This window comes from Lynx rufus, unplaced genomic scaffold (assembly GCF_022079265.1).
Source record: "Lynx rufus isolate CCGP_SWC_20201006 ecotype Redwood Valley unplaced genomic scaffold, mLynRuf1.p SCAF_4, whole genome shotgun sequence".
NCBI lineage: Eukaryota > Metazoa > Chordata > Mammalia > Carnivora > Felidae > Lynx > Lynx rufus.
The window spans coordinates 11,363,701-11,386,073 of record NW_025814856.1 but is presented as its reverse complement, the minus strand read 5'-3'; the positions used below and the strand labels follow the sequence as shown (position 1 = coordinate 11,386,073).

Sequence of the window (22,373 nt, the reverse complement as noted above, 5' to 3'; positions counted from 1 at the left end):
TCCGCCCCACTCACTGCATCCTGAAGGTTCTACCTGAGCTTCCTCTCTTCTTCCTCTCCTCCCAGTACCCTACTAGGTTCCTGTCTTGTCATTCTTCAACTTCAACGCTGCTCCTTCTCTGGGCTCTTTGGTTCCAGATTTCCTCTTCTGGATGAGCCTCCATAATGGCCACGGTGAAATGACATGCCTCTCCCTTGCTTAGAACCCTGCACTGGCTCCCCATTGCCCTGCTGCTAACAGTTAACCTTTCTTACATCCCTCCTGTGCATGCCACGGCAAGGAGTTCGACATGCTTCGTCTTACTTTACCCTCTAAGATGGGCACTCTTACTCCATTTCTAGGATCAGGAAGCTTGGAAAGGACAATCAACCACCCACCTTGCAGTTTCTTTTGCTCCAAACCTCCTCAAGCTCTCCGGTGAGGACCTCTTAGCACAGGACACTTCCTATTTTATTTTGTTTTCATTATACAGACAAATAACTGAAGCCCAGAGAGGCAAAGTCACTCCCCTGAGGCACACAGCAAGCCTGGCTGGAGACTGCACAGTCCCCTGCTTGTGGTTGACTCTGTCTGCCTCCCTTTCTCCCCACTCACCTACGGAAGGTGTCACCTCTAGCCACAGAGATGTGTCTCCAAAGGTGAGCCAGCTTTTGCTGGGAGAGCGTTGTGGGCCACACGTGATGTAGAGGCAAGTCTTTGGCCTCACAAGAGGGAGCTCAAGGACCTGACAGAGTCAGATTTATCCCTCCATCCCATTCCTTGAGCCCAGTCCCCTGTGTCTTGCTGGGGCATGTGCTAATTGTCCGCTCCACACTCTGTCCTACTGGCCTGTCTCTTTGGGGAGGAGGGCGACTGCAGCTTGCTCTGGGCCTTTCCCTCTACTCCTGAGCTGCAGGTGGCAGGGGGCTCTGGGCCTCTTCGGGGGACCTTCCCTGTGGGGCCTGAGCCCAGCAGACTCCCCCCCCCCGCCCCCTCAGCTCTGCCTGGAGCTGCCTCACCTCTGGGCTATGTCCGTGGCTCCCCTTTGCTGGAAGCAACAGCCTACTGACATTTATTTCTTAATTAAGGTGAAATTCACATGACAGAATTAGCCATTCAGAAGCGACCACTTCAATGGCATGTAGCATATTCACAATGTGCGACCACCACCTCTATCTAGTTCCAGAACACTTTTATCTCCCCAGAAGGACACGCTGTCCCCCATCTGTACTCACTGACCGTCCCTCTCCCCCAGACCATGGCAAGCACCAATCGCTTTCCGTCCCTGTGGATTTGCTCATTTTATATGAATGGAATGATGCATGTGGGCTTTCGTGTCTGGCTTCTTTCATTCAGCACGACAGCTTCTAGGCTCATCCACATTGTAGTGTATGTCAGTGCCTCATTCCTTTTCACGGCCGAGTAATATTCCGTCATATGAATGAGCCACATTTTGTTTATCCATTCACCATGGACATTTGGGGTATTTCCGCCTTTTGGCTATTGTGCATAGGGCCACTGTGAACATCTATGTACTGATATCTCTTCGGGTCTCTGCGTTCAGTTCTTTTGGGTACATCCCTACGTGCAGAATTGTTGAGTCATGTGGCAATTCTGTGTTCAACTTTTTTGGGGAACTATGCCAAACTGTTTTCCACAGTGGCTCTCCCACTTTATGTTCCCCCCAGCAACGTATACGAGTTCCATCTTCTCCACATCCTCACCAACACTTGTTATTGTCCGTCTTTTTTACTATAGCTGCTAAGGGGTGTGAAGTGTTATCTCGTTGTGGTTTTGACTTGCATTTCCTTTCATGAATGATACAGTTGTGCATCTTTTCATGTTCCAAATACTTCGGAGCTTGCATAGCTACTGGTAAAATCTATTTGGGCACATACCCCTGCTACATGTATATTTATTTAAAAACAAAGTACTATTGTGAGCATTATAAAACACTCCTCCCAAATTGAAGTTAAAAAGAGGGTCACCTGGGTGGCTCGGTTGGTTAAGCATCCAACTTCGGCTCAGGTCATGATCTCACAGCTTGTGAGTTTGAGTCGTGCGTCGGGCTCTGTGCTAACAGCTCAGAGCCTGGAGCCTGCTTCGGATTCTGTGTCTCCCTCTCTCTCTGCCCCTCCCCCGCTCATGCTCTATCTCAACGTTTTTATTTATTTTTGGGACAGAGAGAGACAGAGCATGAACGGGGGAGGGGCAGAGAGAGAGGGAGACACAGAATCGGAAACAGGCTCCAGGCTCAGAGCCATCAGCCCAGAGCCTGACGCGGGGCTCGAACTCACGGACCGCGAGATCGTGACCTGGCTGAAGTCGGATGCTTAACCGACTGCGCCACCCAGGCGCCCCCATGCTCTATCTCTCTCTCTCTCAAAAACAAACAAACAAACATTAAAAAAACTTAAAAAAAAAGAAAAAAAGAGAAGCTCTGAGGATGACATAAACTCTTGGTCACTTCCGATCACCCTGATTAACCCTGACAATGGTTAATGCTTCAAGGTACCCTGGGAGCAAGTTCATGGCTAAGGTTGTGGATAGAAACCCTTATCACAAGGGCTTTTTGACAACTGAAAAATATTAGACTCTTTCCAATCACAACTAATTTCTTTGCCACTGCCTTTCCCTGTCACAATGGGGCTGGCACAGAGGTTATTTTAGGGGTAGAAATGATGCCACCAGCATTTTCTGGTTGACACTGTCCCAATGTGCTGTCCTTCATGACAGGGGTTCATTTTTGACGATGGGTTGATATAAAAATGGTTAATACAACCCGTAAATCGATTCATCCTGGCGCACAGAAATCGCACTAATGCCCCTTAAAATAGGCTGAGAGCTAGAGTCAATCTAGTGAAACAGAAAATGTTAGCAAAGTACACTTCCCTGTTACTTTTTAAGCCCTTTTTATTTGGAAATAATTTTAGACTCACATAAAAGTCGCAAACATAGATGAAGTGATTCCGTGTATCTTTCACTCAGCTTTCCCCAACAGAAACATTCTTATAATTATATAATTATATATGAAAAGCGTATTAAAGTTATAATTATATATTGTATAACATATATGTATATATAATTATAGATTTATATTCTGTATATTTAATAGTATATAATTATGGTACAATTATAAAAACCAGGACATTGACAGTGGCACAATACTATGAACTAAATACCTTTTTTTGGAATGCATCACTTTTTATATGCCCTCAATTGCTTTGAAACGCTTTATGAAATTTTGTCAGTTGCATGGAGTCATGCCATCACCACCACAGTCAGGGCACAGAACCGTTTCATCAACCCAAAGAAACTCCCCCATGCCTCCCCTTTGCAGTCAATATACTCCCCCCTTCCCTAACCCTTGGCAACCATTATCTGGTCACTATAACCCCCATAATCCTAACATTTCAAGAAAGTTGTAAATAATATCAGGCAGTATGTGACCTACTCAGCATCCAGGTTGAGAGCCATCCAGGTTGTCACTTGTATCAATAGTCTGCTCCTTTTCACTGCTGAGTAGTATTCCATTGCATGGATGGACCACTGGACAGTTAGGCTGTTTCCAGCTTTTGGTTTTTGCAAATAAAATTGCTATGAATATTCGTGTACAGAAGTCTTCCTTTCTCAAGGGTTTTTACCCAGGAGTGAGATTGTTGGATGATGTGGTAAGTGTAAATTTAACTTTATAAGAAACGGTCAGATCCTTTTCCAGAATGGGCATTCTATTTTGCATTCCCAGCAGAAATGTGTGAAAGTCCTGGTTGTTGGCACTTGGTATTGTCAGAGTTTTTATTTTAGCCATTCTGATAGCTGTGTTCTGATGTCATTCTTGGCTTTAATTTGCATTTCCCTGATGGCTAGTGCTGTTGAACGTCTCTTCATGTCTTTGTCATCTGTATATCCTCTTTGGTGAAGTGTTCGTGTGTGCAAGTCTTCTGTCCTTTCTCTAAGTACTGTTATTTTAATTTTTAAATGTTTATTTATTTTTGAAAGAGAGAGAGACAGAGCATGAACGGGGGAGGGGCAGAGAGAGAGGGAGGCACAGAATCCGAAGCAGGCTCCAGGCTCTGAGCTGTCAGCACAGAGCCCGATGCGGGGCTTGAACACATGGACCACAAGATCATGACCTGAGCCAAAGTTGGACACCCAACCAACTGAGCCACCCAGGCACCTCTCTGATTACTGTTATTTGAAAAGTTTTTGGAAGAGAAAATGAATGTACTTGAAAGTTATTCTGTTTTCTCCTTACATGCAGGGCCACTATACAGCAGAACTCCCCAGTGTGGAGGGCGTGTGTGTATGTGTGTGTGTGTGTGTGGGTGTGGGTGTGTGAACCACTCTCATTGCTGTCTGTGTGAATGGTGCCCCCATGAGGTTAGTGCAGTGCACACCCCCCACTCCATTGTTCCTGCCAGTCCTGTCTGTTTCTCACTGGAGCATCTTGCCTGCCCCAGGTTGACAACAGCGGACACTGATCTATTCTCTTGTGGTGGGATGTTGTCCCTCACCTGCTTGGGAATAGGATTCCTTACAACCTAGCTCCAGTGGACCTTGCCAGTCTCCTCTACAGCCAGTTCCTATCTCCACTCTATCCTAAAATCATGCTTTCTCAAGCCCCAGGGCCTTTGCACATGTGGGAAAGCCACCATCTCTACAGACTAATGATTCTTTATACTTACTATGTTCTCCATGCCAAGTTCAAGCCTCATTTCTAGGACATTTTTCCTTCACTGTTGATCAACCCCCAGGACCCTCACTCTGACCCATCCCTAAACATTTGTGCTGGTTGGGGGGGGTGGTCTGTGTATCCAGACTGGAACTTCTCAAGGGCAAAGTCTGGAACTGAGCTTTCTCTGCCACACCAACAGTATTCAGCACAAGTCTGAGCAAAGAGAGCCAGCAGAAGAGTGGTCTGTTGTTGAAATAAAAGCATGGGTTTATTTTTTTTTTAAGTTTATTTATTGAGAGAGAGAGAGAGAGAGAGAGAGAGAGAGAGAGAGAGAATCCCAAGCAGGCTCCATGCTGTCAGAGCAGAGTCCAACATGGGGTTGGATTCCAGAACCATGAGATCAAGACCTGAGCTGAAATCAAGAGTCAGACCCTTAACCGACTGAATCACCCAGGTGTCCCTAAGTATGAGTTTGAAGAAGATTTTGACAGCTAATATTCAGAGTTTTGCAATGAAATCATAAGAATTTTGAGTTGGGTGGGAAGAGCCTACAAGAACAGCTTTATCATTCTCATGCACCTGTTTGGACCTTCCTGACGGCCTTCCTTCACTCACTCATTCATTCATTCGATTGTTATTGAGCACCTGTGTGTGCCAAACCCTGGGCCAAGGGAGGAAAGACAGCATCTTTGTCCCTCGTCCAGTTCCCATTTGAATGGAGAAGGCAGGCAGAAACCCAATAATTGCACAAATAATAAATATATGGTTACAACGTGACAGAGGCTATAAACCATGTGATGCTAAGAGCAAAGGTAATGGGGGCCTGAGTTGGGGTCAGAGAAGGCTTCCCTGAAGAGGTGGCCTTGAACTGAGATGGGAAGAATGAAAGTGAGTGGAGTTGGCCGAAGTAGAGAGGGAAGTGTGATTCAGGCCAAAGGAACAGCAGGTGTGAAGGCAGGAGGCAGGACATCCCCAGGGCACCTGCACTCTCAAAGATCCCGTTCTGCCTCATAACACACATCTTAGCAAGCCACTTGCAGTAAATGCATTTCTTCCTCTGTTAAAAAAAAATCGTAGGGGTGCCTGGGTGACTCAGTTAAGTGTCTGACTCTTGATTTGGGCTCAGGTCATGATCTCACAGTTTGTGGGTTCGAGCCTCACCTCTGGCTCTGTGTTGGCAGCACGGAGCCTGCTTGGGACTTTCTCTCCCCGTCTTGTGCTCTCTCTCTCTCAAAAATAAATAAATGAACTTAAATAAAAAGTAGAAAAGATTGTTATACTTTTGCTTTTGAAATTATTTAGAGGCCATGAAAATTATTGCACCACCTGCTTGCTGTGCTTCTACAGGGATTCTTGCAAACAGAGAACATCTAACCCACAGGTAACTTTCCAAATGTAACCACTTTTTGGGGGAATGCTACCGTTCACAATGAAAGGTGTTGACATCATGCTAGTGGAAGAAGACATTTCCTCCAAGCGTTTATTGATTTTGATTGTGCAGCCTTGCTTTTATGTTTTCAAACGTCAGAGTGTGTAGTTTTTAGTTTTTTCTTCCAGGTTTGAACATTTTCAGACTCCCAGAAAAATATCCTGGCGTGTCGGCATACTGGCGCCCCCCAGCGCCCATACTGGGAAACGCACCCTGCGAGGATGCAGGGTCTTGGCCGGCCTGGGGCTGTGAAAAGTCAACCTGCAACCCAGCTCGCCCCACCCGCTGTCATAGTTGTCCCCGCCCCGTGAAACCCAAATTGCAATTAGAAGGAAGTGTCTCCACAGCACAAGATTCCTATTACGCCTCTCTGTCTTTGCAAAGGAAGTTCCCTCTCTATTCTTTTACTTATTTTTTTTATTTCCAAACTAGATTGAGGTATCATCGCTACACAGAAAACGGCACATATTTATGCATTTATTATTATTACTTTTAATGTTTATTTATTTTTGAAAGAGAGAGACAGAGCATGACAGGGGAGGGGCAGAGAGAGGGAGGGAGACACAGAATCCGAAGCAGGCTCTAGGCTTTGAGCTGTCGGCGCAGAGCCAGATGCGGGGCTGGAACCCATGAACTGTGAGATCATGACCTGAACCAAAGTGGGAAGCTTAACCAACCGAGCCACCTAGGCGCCCCCAAAGGGCACACATTTAGAGTGTGCAATTTGATAACTTCTGATGGGTGTGTACATGCATGCTTTTAAAATTATAATGATTTATAATACTAATTTTAAATATATAAAATACAAATAACATAAAATTAAAATAAATTCAAATTGATGAAATAATTGTGAGAATATTACAAAGAATTCTTCCAAGTCCTTCTGCTACTTTGACCAATTGTTAACCTTTTTTTCCCCACATTTGTGTTATAGTTCCATCTCTGTATATATACATTTTTTTTTTCTGAACCACTTGAGGGTTTTTCTGAACCACTTGCAGACATAATGCCCCTCTACCCCTACTTTATGTGAATTTCCTAAGAAGAAGGGTATTCTCTTATGTGACCCCAGAAAATTTATGAAATTCAAGAAATTCATCACAGACACATTTTATTATCTAATAGCTAGTCCGGATTCCAATGTCTCCAATTGTCCCCACATGGCTGCAATCTATAGTGGTTTTCTTCTGTGATCCAAGATCCAGAAGGTACAAGCAGGATCAGGTGCATGTAGAACCAGTCCAGGGTCAAGCATCCATTTCTAGTTAGTTCTTTTGACTCCTTTCATAAAGACCAGCCTCTCAGCTTTTCTTGCTCTTTCATAACATCAAACATGCAAAACTATACTTGATTTTTTATTATAAATTTTCCTACAGGATAAAAAGATTGAGAGTTTTATAATGAATTCTTTATTTATTTTTAATTTTTTAAATGTTTCTTTATTTTTGACAGAGAGACAGAGAGGCAGAGTATGAGCAGGGCAGGGGTGGAGAGAGAGGGAGACACACAACCCAAAGCAGGTCCAGGCTCCGAGCTGTTCAGCACAGAGCCCGACGCGGGGCTTGAACTCACAAACCGCGAGATCATGACCTGAGCTGAAGTCGAATGCTTAACCGACTGAGCCACCCAGGCTCCCCGATAACAATGAATTCTGATATGCCTGCCACCCTGGTTCAGAGGTTCTCAAAGTTTCGACATTGACACATTTGAAGAAAACAGGTGGATTTTTTTTTTAAGTTTATTTATTTACACTGAGAGAGAGAGGCCAAGAGAGGAGAGAGAGAATCCCAAGCAGGTTCTACGCTGTCAGGGCAGAGCCCAACACGGGGCTTGAGCCCATCAACCAGGCTGTATCCCACCAACTGTGAGATCACAGCCTGAGCGAAACCGACTGAGCCACCCAGGCACTCTCTGGTGGATTTTAATGTGGAATGTCTCTCAGTGTGGGTTTATCGGACATTTGGTCATAATTAGATTCAAGGTTATAGTTTGGCAGGAACCACAGACGTGTTGCATCCTCCCTGGTTCATGGTTTCAGGAAGCACGCAATGCTATTTCTTTCTCCTTCTATGGGCACCTGGAGATCTCATGTGCGGATGTTTCTGGGGAGACCAAGGGAAGGAGTGTCCTGAGGAAGAGCCAGCAAAGGCTGCTTGGGCAAGTGCTTCTGTGGGCAGAGGGTGTGAGGGGCTGCTACGTACGGGGGCCAGAGAGGATGCGGTGCTTCCCAGGGTGTGAGGAGGGACGTATTCTGGTTCAGTGCTCACATTTTCCTCTCTGTTTCTCTGAGTCAGTGCTTCTCACTTTCCAGCTTGCTTCCAATGAGTTTCTGCCACTAGGAGTGTCTCATCAAGGCCCAGAAGGTTAGAGGAAAGTCAGATCAGAGGTAGACAAGTGGCTGTCATAATGCCAGAAGCTCTCCTGGTAGCATCAGCAGGTGGCTGAGGCTCTGGCAGCCACGGTGGCAGAACTCCTTCGGTTGAGGAGGAAGAAACCCTCTCTGGTCCAGACTTTGAAGAAATCCTCTCTGGTCCCCATGAGCCCCTCTGCTTGCCGCCTGTCTCTCTCCCCTTCCCGGTGGGTCTGTAACAGCCTCCACTTCCTCATTCATTCATCAAACCCTTATTGAGCATCTCATTTGGGGGTACTCCTAAACCTATGACCAGACACTCAGATGACCAGTGCAAGATCCCACCCTTACCCACAGCAGAGACATAAAGAAACAATATCACAGACAGGGGAACCCAGACGCCACATGAAAAAACACAAGGATGATCAACCTCATCAGTAATGGGGGCGGGAAGCCACTATGAGATGCTGTGTCACACTCATTACCCAAGGTGGATGAAAAAGTCTGGCAACAACAACAAGGTTTTTTCAGGCTTTGGGACAAAGAAACCCTTATCCACTGCTGGGGGGAGAGCAAATGGACAAGATCACTTTGGAGAATAACGTGACAGTATCTGGAAAGGCTGAGAATGCACTATTCTATGATTAGTAATTCTTAGCTTTATACCCTACAGATATATAGGACATACAGATGTGTCCTGTGGGAAGCGTGGGGTATGTGTTTCCATGTGAGCACGAGAGGTTGTGATCAGGAATGTACGTCAGCATGGGGCACCTGGGTGGCTCAGTCCGTTAAGCATCCGACTTGCGTTCAGGTCATGATCTCGAGGTTTGTCAGTTTGAGCCCTGCATCGGGCTCTGTGCTGACAGCTCAGAGCCTGGAGCCTATTTTGGATTCTGTGTCTCCCTCTCTCTCTGCCCCACCCCCACTCATGTTCTGTCTCTTAAAAATAAATACAAATGTTAAAAACAAAGGGAATATATGTTAGCCAAATGTGGTATATCCATGCAATGGAGTACTACACAGCCCTAAAAAAGAAGGATGTTCTGACCCAGGCTGCAACATGGATGAAACTTGAGGACATCATGCTGAGTGAAGTAAGCCAGTCACAAAAGGACAAATACAGGTCGATTCCACTTCTGTGAGCTCCCTAGAGGAGTCACAGTCACAGAGGCAGGAAGTAGATGGGGCGAGCCAGGGGCTGGGGGAGGGGATGGGGAGTCAGTGTTTCACGGGGACAGAGTTGCAGTTTTATAAGATGAAAAGTGTTCCGGAGACGGATGGTGGGGAGGGCTGCGCAGTGGTGTGAACGTACTTAGTGCCACTGAACTGGACACTTAAAAATGCTTACGACGGTAAATGTTACATCATGTGCATTTTATTTAAAAAAAAAATTTTTTTTTCAACGTTTATTTATTTTTGGGACAGAGAGAGACAGAGCATGAACGGGGGAGGGGCAGAGAGAGAGGGAGACACAGAATCGGAAACAGGCTCCAGGCTCCGAGCCATCAGCCCAGAGCCCGACGCGGGGCTCGAACTCACGGACCGCGAGATCGTGACCTGGCTGAAGTCGGATGCCTAACCGACTGCGCCACCCAGGCGCCCCACATCATGTGCATTTTAGCCACAAGAAAAAATTTGGAAAGCAAACCATTGGCAACACTTCTCATAATGGTGGAAGATTAGAAAATAGCTAGATGACCCTCAGCGGAAAGATGGAGAAATCCATGAGGGGGTATTCCCACAGTAGAATACTGTCACCCCGGAAGCAAATGAACCAGAGCCACGTGTGCTGACTGATATAAATCTTAAAAACATGGTTCTAAGCAAAACACAGCAAGCTTCAGAAGGATGTGTAGAGTGACCGTATTTATATGAAGATTGTAAAACCCGTAGGAGCATGACAAAGGCCATATTTAGAACAGTGGTTACCTTGGAGGAGGGAAACGATGGGACAGGGGAAGGGACTCACGAGGTCTCAATTGCATCTGTGACACCCCCCTGTGAGGAGGGTTAATGTTTGTTTATTGTAAACTATACTTTAAATGTTTTTCCTTTTGATTTTTATTACTATTTTTTTTGACGTGTGCCTTACGAGCGATGAATGGCATACATGTGGCCTGTGAAACCGGCCACAAGAAAGATATTGAACATTTTTTTGAATGCCTGAAATCCAAATGCTTCTTTTTTTGTTTCTCTCTGTGCGTGTGTATGTCTCTGTTTCTCTCTGTCTCTGTCTCTCACTGTCTCTGTGTCTCTGTATTTCTGTTTCGGTCTAAGTCTCTGTGTGTGTCTGTGTCTGTTCCTTTCCCTGTCTCTCTCTGTGCCTCTGTTTCTCTCTGTCTTTCTCTCTCTCTCTCTCTCTCTCTCTGTGCCTCTGTGTCTCTGTCTCTCTGTCTCTGTTTCTGTGTCTGTGTCGCTCTCTGTCTCTGTCTGACTGTCTGTCTCTCTCACACACATTTGACGAGGTTCTTGGTTCCTGTCTTCCATTCTCAAAGAAGAAAGTGGGAACAGGAACAAGTTGACTGGGCCCACTGGCCCGTATCTGGGTTCTGACCACAATGCTCGGGCTGATGTCGCCCTCCTGGGCATCCACTAGTGGACATCCTCCAGGACTTCCCAGCCTCCCTGACATTCCTTGAACCCCCAAACCAGAGCCTGGGCGTTGTCACCCCTATCTGTGCTGCCTCACCTCCATGGCCAATAGGTCACCACCCCCTGCTTCTCTTACCTCCTAAAATATCCCTCCTTCCTGTCCCCTACTCTCCTCTCCAGCCCCCTGCCTCTCATCTCTCTCCTGGACAACCATTCTATGCCCTCACTGGTCGCTCTATTATCTCCCCTTTCTCTCTTGTCCCCTGGACAATCCCCAAAGTAACCTTGTAACCACGTCCAAACTCCTTGCACAAGCCCATAAATCAAGAGGCATGATGTTGGGATAGGAAAGTGACTTTGTTTGGGGTAGGGAGCCAACGATGGCTGGCTCTGTCCCAAAGAGCCATCTCCCTGGGCATGAAATTTGAGCTTCCTTTGTGTTAGCAAAAGGGGGAAACAGGAGGAAGTTGGAGTCAAAAAGTGACCGACATCCCAGGAAGGTCGTGAAACTTCTTGGTTCTTGGTCAGCTGATCCTTGCATACAGAAATCTGCTCACATCGTTCCTGAAAATCTTGAACTTAGCACAGTCATTTCTGTACATGCTTTCTCATCTCAAGTGAGGTAGGTTTCAGGTTAAAAAAAGCAGTTTTTGCAAATCTCAGCTCTAAGCAAAATTCCTTTGATGGTTAACATGTCTCCCCGCAGGGCTCATCAGAAGTTTCTAAGCTACGGATCATAGCAGCAAGGAAAATAGGAGCAATATGGAGTCAGACGTGCTAAGTTTCGTGCCTCCCTGCCAGCAACCCTGCAATGGCTCTTCCTACCAAGAGGTCACCTGTACTGAGGGTTCACTATGTGAGTGATTCTGTGTATCTGATTCTCCAAGGTAGTTACGACTACTCCCATTCCCTAGCAGACTTTGAGGTGCAAGGAGGTCAGATGACTCAGGTCTACTTGCTTCCAAAGCCCATTCGTATAAAACATCCCAGCCCAGGGGTTAGCACGGCTTACACACATGAAGACTTTCTAGTCCCATTCATACAATATGAAGACTAGTCAAGACTCAGAGAGGCAAAGTCACCTGTCCAAGGTCACACAGCGGGTCTGGCTATCTCCAGAACTCCTGCTCTTTCTTTCTGCTCCCACGTGTTCTACCTCCCTTCCCACTCACCTGGCACGTGAGCTATGATGTCAGGCACTAAGCCCACGGTGGTCCATACACTTCTGTCTTCTGGATCTGAAGGTATCTGGTAAGTGGTGAGTTGGGTTGCGTGGAGAATGGGGTCTGGGGCTTTGAGTGATGGGGAGGTAGGTCTGTGGTCCCCCAGGAAGGAGTTTCAGTGCTCATAGCCCATTGCCTTGGGGTGAGCCCCTGAGTGCCTTGTTAGGGATCCAGAAGCCAAATAATTGTCTCCCGTATATAGAACCACCACTAGATGTGGCCTCTTGGGGAAAGTGAGTAACTCTCAGCATTCCTTTCCTTTTCCTTTTCCTCCACTTCTGTAGAGGCCCTGATCTCTGAGACATTTTTCTTGGAGAGAACTTTCTTCCAGGGCTCTGGAAGTGGCAGAATTTCCCTGGCACCCTTGCGTCCTGTGACAAACCCAAGGTGCTCTTCTCCTGCTCAAAATCCTACCATGGCTCCCATCCTTAAGCAGGACCTCCACACTTCTTCTTTTCACACAGCTTTTTATAGGAAAAAAGCATGTAAGCATATATTCATGCTTATTTATAAATAGATACATCTGCTACAGATAGAATATACAGTATTTTATGAACCACATCCTGCAAATGCTAACTTACAAAAAGCAAGAAGAAAATGAACCCTATTTAAGTAGATTTATAATTATGGCAGCTTCATATTATTCTTAGCTTACACGTCCAGGCACATATAATGGTTAATATTAATGCTTACACATGTGTATATAAGACAGTCTTCTCGATACTTTCACATTTTTTGCCGGGAGGCTGACTTCTATTCCTGCTATTGCATTTATCAATTGCTTTACAACACATAACCCCCAAAGTTAGTGGATTTGAACAGCAACATCAATAAGAACATTTATTTTGCTTATGAATATCTTTGTTTTGTTTTCTTTTGTTTTTAGATTGAATCTCTCCCCCCCCCAGCTTTATTGAATTATAATTCAGTATATATTTAGGGCATACAATGTGATGATTTGATATGTGTATACATGGTGAAACGATGACCACAATCGAGTTAACACATCAATAATCTCTTGCAGTTACCAAAGTTCTTTGTGTGATGAGAACACTTAAGACCCACTCTCTTAGCAAATTTCAAGTGTATGATACAGAAGGATTAACTATAGTAGCCACGCTGTGCATTAGATCCTCAGAACTTGTTCATCTTATAACTGAAAGTTTGTACCTTTTGACCAACACCTCCCCATTTCTCTCCCTTCCAATTCTGGCAACCACCATTCTGCTCTGTTTCTATAAGTTTGATTTTTTTCCCCCTCCCAGATGCTGCAGATAAGTGAAATTATGCGGTATTTGTCTTTCTCTGCCTGGCTTATTTCACTTAGCATAATGTCCTCCAGGTTCGTCTACGTTGTCACGAACGGCATTATTTCCCTCTTATCTATATCGATAAATCTCCATCTGTATATCACATTCCTTTATCCATTTATCTGATGATGGACACTTAGGTTGTTTCTGTATCTTAGCTATTGTGAAAAATGCTGCAATGACCTTCAACATCCAGATATCTTTTTGAAATACAAGACAATATCTCTGAGGAACATGAATGCAAAAGTCCTCAACAAAATATTAGCAAAGCAAATTCAATAGCACGTTAAAAGAATCATACGTCATGGGGCGCCCGGGTGGCTCAGTTGGTTAGGCGACCAACTTCGGCCCAGGTCATGATCTCATGGTTTGTGAGTTTGAGCCCCGTGTCGGGCTCTGTGCTGACAGCTCAGAGCCTGGAGCCTGCTTCCAATTCTGTGTCTCCCTCTCTCTGCACCTCCCCTGCTCATCCTCTATCTCTCTCTGTCTCTCAAAAAATAAATAAATGTTAAAAAAATTAAAAAAAGAATCATACATCATGATCAAATGGGATTTATCTCAGAAATGTAAGGAAGGTTCAACATATACAGTAAGTAAATGTGATATGGAACACTAACAGAATGAAAGGTAAAAATCAAATGATCACATCATTAGATGCAGAAGAAGCATCTGACAATACTCGACATCTTTTTGTGATAAAAACTTTCAACAAATTGGATATAGAAGGAATGAACCTCAACATAATAAAGGCCACATATGAAAGCCTGTAGCTAACATCATACTCAACAGTGAAAGGTTGAAATCTTTTGCTCTAAGATCAAGAACAAGACAAGGATGCCCACTCTCACCTTTCCTATTCAATATAGTACTAGAAGTCTTAGCCAAAGCAATTAGGCAAGAAAAAAAAAATAAAGGGCATCCAATTGGAAAGGAAGGAGTAAAACTGTGTTTGTTTGCTTATGGATTTTAATTTGAGACAGGCTTGGCAAGGCCAGTTCACCTCTTCCATTGGAAGACTGAGGGTGGGAATCATTGAACACAGTGTATTCTGGATGTCGGCTGGACTTCGGCTGGGACTGGCTTGCAACACCTCTGGGTGGTGCCTCCATGTTACACCTTGGCTTCCTTGCAACATGCAGCTGGGTTCCAAGAGTGAGCATCCCAACAGGACCAGGTAGAAACCGTATGACCTTTAATGATTCAGCTTTGACATAGTCACAGTGCCCCCCCCCCCCCAGATTTAAGGGGAGGATATTTACGCCTCACTTTTCGATGGAAGAGTATCAACATCACATTGTAAGAACAGTATGTGTGATGGCAGATATTAGTATAGTCATCCTTGGAAAATGCAATCTGCCAATGTCACTGATTACGGTATTTTCCTCTCACATTTTACCCAGTGAAGGGTCCTAGCCTCAGTCACTTTCATAGGTATTGTGCTTGCGTTGTTAAAATTAATTTTTTTCGGGGCGCCTGGGTGGTGCAGTCGGTTAAGCGTCTGACTTCAGCCAGGTCACGATCTCGCGGTCCGGGAGTTCGAGCCCCGCATCAGGCTCTGGGCTGATGGCTCGGAGCCTGGAGCCTGTTTCCGATTCTGTGTCTCCCTTTCTCTCTGCCCCTCCCCCGTTCATGCTCTGTCTCTCTCTGTCCCAAAAATAAATAAAAAACGTTGAAAAAAAATTTTTTAAAAAATTAATTTTTTTCTGCAGATTATTTTCAAGGAACGTTCTTTAAGTTACTTGTCTGTTACATGGAGGGTGGTTTATGGAAATCTGGATAACTCAAGCCATTCGTGCACTTTACCAAGTATGCAATCCTTCTATAAGACACATTAAGAACAATATATATTAAAAATATATTTATCTGTGAAAATATGTGTATTTTTCTCTGTGAAAAAGAGGAGGGGTGCCTGAGTGCCTCAGTTGGTTAAGTGTCTGACTCTTGATCTCAGCTCAGGTCATGATCTCACAGTTTGTGAGATTGAGCCCCACGTCGGGCTCTGTGCTGACAGCATAGAGCCTATTTGGGATTCTTTCTCCCCTCTCTCTCTGTCTCTCAAAATAAATAAATAAACTTTAAGAAAAAAGAAGAGGAGGAAATGATCTCTTGAGGAAAAAGGGTATTTCTCTCTTGAAATCATTTTGTTACCATGAGTATATTGCTTATTTAACCCTTAGCTGGATACTTTGAGCATCAGTGGACTTTCCCATTAAGTTAAAAAGCAAAAATATAAATGACTTCCACTGGATTTTTTTTTAACCCAAGAATGAGTCTTTATTACCAAAGTATTTTTTTTGTTTTTTTTTAAACTTATCTTGAAATAGTTATAGATGCACGAGAAGTTTCAAAAATAGTACATAGAATTCTGCAAACCTTCCACTCAGTTTCACCTGGTAGTTACATTGTATATAAGTATGTAGTGCAAAATCAAAACCAAGGAATTCACATTAGTACAATGTATCTATATAGTTGTATGCAATTTAATCACAGGTGTGGATAAAATTGTCATTTTGAGGGTGTCATAGAAATGAAATCACACAATGTGTAACCTTTTGTGATTGGCTTTTTGCACTAAGTGTAATGCCCTGGAAATCTGACCAAGTTGTTGTATGTATTTTATTCCTTTTTTTTTTTTTTTATTACTGGGCATGTCATGGGCTGAATTATGCTTCTCACTCCAAATTCGTATGTTGGGGTACTAATCCTTAGTAACTTAGAATATGACTTCATTTGGAGATAAGGTCTTTACAGAGATTAGTAACTTTAAAGTGACCTCTGAGGGTGGGCCTTAATCCCATATGACTGATGTCCTTATAAGAAGAGGACAGTTGGACACAAAGATAGACACAGAGAAAAGATGATGTGAAGACATAAGAAGACACCTCTGGCCTCCAGAGCTGTGAGAAAATACATTTTTGTTGTTTAAACCACCCAGTCGGTGGTACTTTGTTCAGTCAGCCCGAGATAACTAATACAGAGGGTAGAATACTATTGTAGGGTTTCCTGGTGTTTGTTCAAGCATTCACGTGTCAAAGGATATTTGGGTCATTTCCAGTTTTTCACTATTACAAATGATAGCTGCTGTGAATATTTGTGTACAGGTTTGTGTGTGTGTGTGGGGGGGGGGCTGTATTGTCACTTTTATAAATTCCGAAGCCAACAATTAGTGAAATTGATATAACATTTCACTCAACAGTCATTTCTTTAAACACTTATTGATTTCAACTTTGTGGTTTTACTTTTGTGCTTTGGAGCAAAACTCTGCTTTTCTCTTTTTTTTTAAATTTTGTTTTCATTCCTAGGTCCCAATTATGTTCAGAAGCTCCTGGAATGCTGCAGACTGCCAGTGGGCAATGCCAGGTTTGAAGCTTGAGGAAAGAAATAAAGGCCTCGTTAGACCCTTAAGTTATGTGAAATATGCCTCTGGGAAATCTTGGGAATGATCCACCTGATTTTGAAACACTAGCGTCCCCTAGCGCTTGGTTTGGGTTACACATCATGGAAGAGGGTTTCACCGTGAATGGGGATGAGGAAGGAATTCCTCCATAACATCTATATTTATATCTTCTTGATGAATCGACCCTTTTCTCATTATGATGTATCCTTGTTTTAAATATATAATTTATTGTCAAGTTAGCTAACATACAGTGTATACGGTGTGCTCTTGGCTTCAGGAGTAGATTCCCATGATTCATCACTTACATATAACACCCAGTGCTCATCCCAACAAGTGTCCTCCTCAATGCCCATCACCCATTTAGCCCACCCCCCATCCACCTCCCTTCCAGCAACCCTCAGTTTGTCCTCTGTATTTAAGAGTCTCTTATGGTTTGCCTCCCTCTTTGTAACTGTATGTGTTTTTTTCTTTCCCTTCCCCCATGCTCTTCTATTAAGTTTCTCAATGTCCACATATGAGTGAAATCATACGATATCTGTCTTTCTCTGACTGACTTATTTCATTTAGCATAGTACCCTCCAGTTCCATCCACATTGTTGGAAATGGCAGTATTTCGTTCTTTTTCATCACTGAGTTGTACTCCATTGTATATATAAGCCACATGTTCTTTATCCATTCATCCATCGATGGACATTTGGGCTATTTCCATAATTTGGCTATTGTTGAAAGCGCTGCTATAAACATTGGGGTACATGTGCCCCTGAAATGTCCTTCTTTATCTCTGGTAATTCTCCTTGCTTTCAAGTCTGTTTTTTTCCTGATATTGATATAGACACTCCACCTTTCTTATGATTAATATTTTCATAATTTGCTTTCCATACTTTTATAAGAGATATATAGCCAAGGAAACTTAAATGGCCAATAAACTTAGGAAAAGATTCTCACTCTCACTAGAAATCAAGGAGATTGAAAGTACACCAACCAAGACATAGAATTTTCCTCCAAGAAATTGGCAAAGTTTTAAGTTTTATCATTCAAAATGTTGTTGACATAGTTGGGGAAATGACCAGTCTCCTGTGTGGGTGGCAATCTTTGCACGGTAATTTGGCAATATCTATTTAAAAAAATGTGTGTACTTTATGATGAAGCCACTCATCTCTTAGAGATAACAGCTGGGTGTGATGAGATTGAGAGGAAGTGAGAGACTCAGTTCTTCTGACAAGGTCAGTGGTGTAGGTGAAGGCAGAGGAAGAGCCCGACCCAGGCCTGGCATCATTTTCCCCACTGAACTTGCTTAAAGCCTCTCATGCTAATGTTCATGAAAGTCTAAGAAATAAAACTAGTCAGCCTCACAGAACCTTACTCTTTTCTATATTACCTTTGTTGTATCGAGTACAATGAAATATTTCTTAAAATTGTTTTAGTGTTTGGTTATTTTTGAGGGAGAGAGAGACAGAGTGAGAGCAGGGGAGGAGCACAGAGAGAGGGAGACACAGAATCCGAAGCAGGCTCCAGGCTCCAAGCTGTCAGCACAAAGCCCGACGTGGGGTTCGAACTCACGAACCGTGAGATCATGACCTGAGCCAAAGTCAGACACTTAACTGACTGAGCCACCCAAGCGTCTCTACAATGGAATATTTCTTTAAAAGTATCTCAAATTTGGGGAGAAATATACACACATCCAGTCTGTTTTTTGTAACTTCAGGGAAGCTTTACTGGGTCTGGGAAGAGCGGGGGTAGACATTAAAGAGAAGAGCAATAGAGAAGACTCAAGATCCTGGCCAGCTTATTCTCGCTGGTTTGTAAAACTGCACAAAACATGCCCTCCCCGCCCCACTCACCTGCCCAGTCCTGAGAGCAGCAAAACCATTATAAGGGACTTCCACTCATGTCTCCTGACCTTCATTTCACCTATGAACTTAGAGTGATCAGCCCAAGGATGACTGTGGCCAGTAGGAGACAAGAGAATTCTCACCAGAAAGCTGTATTTCCTTGCCTTGATTTTTACAATTTCCTTTCTAGTCTTCAGGAGCCATTTGCCAGTTGGAAGCACTGTGATATGTTGAACACAGACTTGGGCAGCCTGGGTTAGAATCCCAGCTCCCTAAATATGGAGAACAAACTGAGGGTTGCTGGAAGGGTTGTTGGTGGGGGATGGGCTAAATGGGCCAGGGGCATTAAGCAAGGCACTTGTTGGGATGAGCACTGGGTGTTATACATAGGGGATGAATCCCTGGAAACTACTCCTGAAATCATTGCACTATATGCCAACTAACTTGGATGTAAATTTAAAAAAGAATCCTAGCAACTTCCTAGCTGGGTTATTTTGGGTATGTTACTTAAACTCCCCATGTTTCAGTTTCTTTATCTATACATAAGACAATAATAGTATGGACTCAGAGGGTTGTTGAGGGTATATGCTGTGACAATAGAAACCCTGTTGGCTTTATAAATAAAAGTTTATCACCCACATAAATTCCAGTATAGGTCATCTCTAATACCATACTATACTACTCTGATACTATACTGTAGTCAAATTGTGATAGTATATTGCAATATTGTGTACTACAAATAGTATAGTATTCTACAGGTATCATCCCTGATACCTATGTTGACTGGTCCAAGAGAGCTCTGAAAATGGAACTTGGGCTTAAATGTGGGCTTGATGACATAGTTCAAATACTTAAAAGCCCTCACTCAATAACTCCTTTCCTCGACACACACAATACCTCCACACACATAGATTGACACCCATCATTCAAAATGCTTAGGATAACGTGTCAACTCAGCCTTGGTATGCATAACAGCTCTGATTCTTAACCCAAAGATACATTAGGTAAATATCTCTGAAAAGACAAAGAGTAGGGATGTATCATTCTTCTGGAAATCCTTAATTGAGTAATCTTAACTCTTGTAGTCAATGGTGATGACAACAAAAGTTTAAAAATGGCAGCATCCAATCTTAGAAGGCCTGGGCATTCAGATAAGAGTGGTCTTCACCATCTTACAACTGCTTCATAATAATTGAGATAGTAAATATAACACATGCTTGGACTGTCCAACCAGGGTCATCGTGAGTGACAGTCTTCCATTTCAGTGAAACCTAAAAATATGACTCAAACAAAGATACCACTGAGAACCAACATGGCTTACTCGGATTTCAGAGATGGGATCCCAGACCCATCACTCACTCTGCAGAAATGTATAAGAATAGGGTGTAAGCCAGAACAATAACAGGTGACCAAAATATCCACAAGCTGTTGGGTTAACATTATTTCAGTAAAATTTCCTTCTGTTTAACACTGAAAAAAAAAACAAAACAACCAAACAACTCCTTCTTTTATTTATTTATTTATTTTTTTTTTATGAAGTTTATTGACAAATTGGTTTCCATACAACACCCAGTGCTCATCCCAAAAGGTGCCCTCCTCAGTACCCATCACCCACCCGCCCCTCCCTCCCACCCCCCATCAACCCTCAGTTTGTTCTCAGTTTTTAACAGTCTCTTATGCTTTGGCTCTCTCCCACTCTAACGTCCTTATTTTTTTTTTTCCTTCCCCTCCCCCATGGGTTCCTGTTAAGTTTCTCAGGATCCACATAAGAGTGAAACCATATGGTATCTGTCTTTCTCTGTATGGCTTATTTCACTTAGCATCACACTCTCCAGTTCCATCCACGTTGCTACAAAAGGCCATATTTCATTTTTTCTCATTGCCACGTAGTATTCCATTGTGTATATAAACCACAATTTCTTTATCCATTCATCAGTGGATGGACATTTAGGCTCTTTCCATAATTTGGCTATTGTTGAGAGTGCTGCTATGAACATTGGGGTACAAGTGCCCCTATGCATCAGTACTCCTGTATCCCTTGGGTAGATTCCTAGCAGTGCTATTGCTGGGTCATAGGGTAGGTCTATTTTTAATTTTCTGAGGAACCTCCACACTGCTTTCCAGAGCGGCTGCACCAATTTGCATTCCCACCAACAGTGCAAGAGGGTTCCCGTTTCTCCACATCCTCTCCAGCATCTATAGTCTCCTGATTTGTTCATTTTGGCCACTCTGACTGGCGTGAGGTGATACCTGAGTGTGGTTTTGATTTGTATTTCCCTGATAAGGAGCGACGCTGAACATCTTTTCATGTGCCTGTTGGCCATCTGGATGTCTTCTTTAGAGAAGTGTCTATTCATGTTTTCTGCCCATTTCTTCACTGGGTTATTTGTTTTTCGGGTGTGGAGTTTGGTGAGCTCTTTATAGATTTTAGATACTAGCCCTTTGTCCGATATCCTTCTTTTATTTAAGCGATTGGGTTCACAGTTTTTGTTTTCTATAAATCCCCAAGAGAAAAAGCAACTCTTGGAGGAGAAAGGGAGTTGGATATAGTATACCTTGCACCACATGAATTGTAAATGAAGGATAGGCCTCAGCTGTAAGGGAGGGTCCCAGAAACAACCCAGAATCCTCCATGAGGTCATCTCTTTGACATAAAGCCAGCTCTGCCAAGAACCTTGACCAAAGCCATTCGAACCTCTCTGTTTCTCAGGCTATAGATGAGGGGGTTGAGCGTGGGGGTGACAAGGCTATAGAAGAGGGAGACCACATTGTCCTGCTGTGGGCTGTGGTAGGTGCCTGGAACCATGTACATGAACATGGCTGCCCCATAAAAGAGCCCCACAACAGTGATGTGAGAGGAACAGGTGGTGAAGGCCTTGTGTCGGGTCTCTGCTGAGTGCATGCAGAGAACGGCCCTCAACACATGGCTGTAGGAGGTGGTGATGAGTGACAGGGGCAGAAGCAAGATCAGCACTCCTGAGATGGACAGCGACAACTCATAAGCAGAGGTGTCTGCACAAGAGAGCTTCAGCAGAGCCGGTAGCTCACAGAAGAAGTGATCCACAGTGTGTGAGGCACAGTAGGGGAAGTGCAGGGTGATGGAGGTCTGGATGGAGGCCACGAGCACACCTGACAACCAGGAGGTGCCCACCACAAGCAGGCAGACCTGCCGTCTCATGAGTACAGGATAACGCAGGGGGTGGCACACGGCAACATAGCGGTCGTAAGACATGAGGGATAGCAGGACACCCTCAGAGACACCCATCAGCATCAGGAAGAACATCTGAGCTGCACAACCCCCAAAGGAGATGGAACCCTCTCCCTGCAGGAAGTTGGCTGCCATCTTGGGGATGGTGACCAGTAGAAAGCCAACATCCAATAAGGAGAGTTGACTGAGCAGGAAGTACATGGGCGTGTGGAGCCTGGAGTCTGTGTGGATCAGGAAGAGCAGGATGGCATTTCCCAGAAGGCCCATAGTGAATATGACAGCCACCAGGGAGAATAGGACCAGATGTGGCCCCGAGTGGCTCAAGAGCCCCATGAGAGTGAAGTCTGAGGTCACTGACTGATTTGATTCCCCCAT

At 44.1% G+C, this 22,373-nt stretch overlaps 1 protein-coding gene across 1 annotated transcript; it reads right to left on the bottom strand.

Moving 5' to 3' along the window:
• Nucleotides 1–21,428: 21,428 nt before the first annotated feature.
• Nucleotides 21,429–22,373, bottom strand: LOC124523038 (olfactory receptor 2Z1-like). Its single transcript, XM_047094781.1, has one exon. It carries the CDS (start codon nucleotides 22,371–22,373, stop codon nucleotides 21,429–21,431), a length of 945 nt encoding a protein of 314 aa, XP_046950737.1.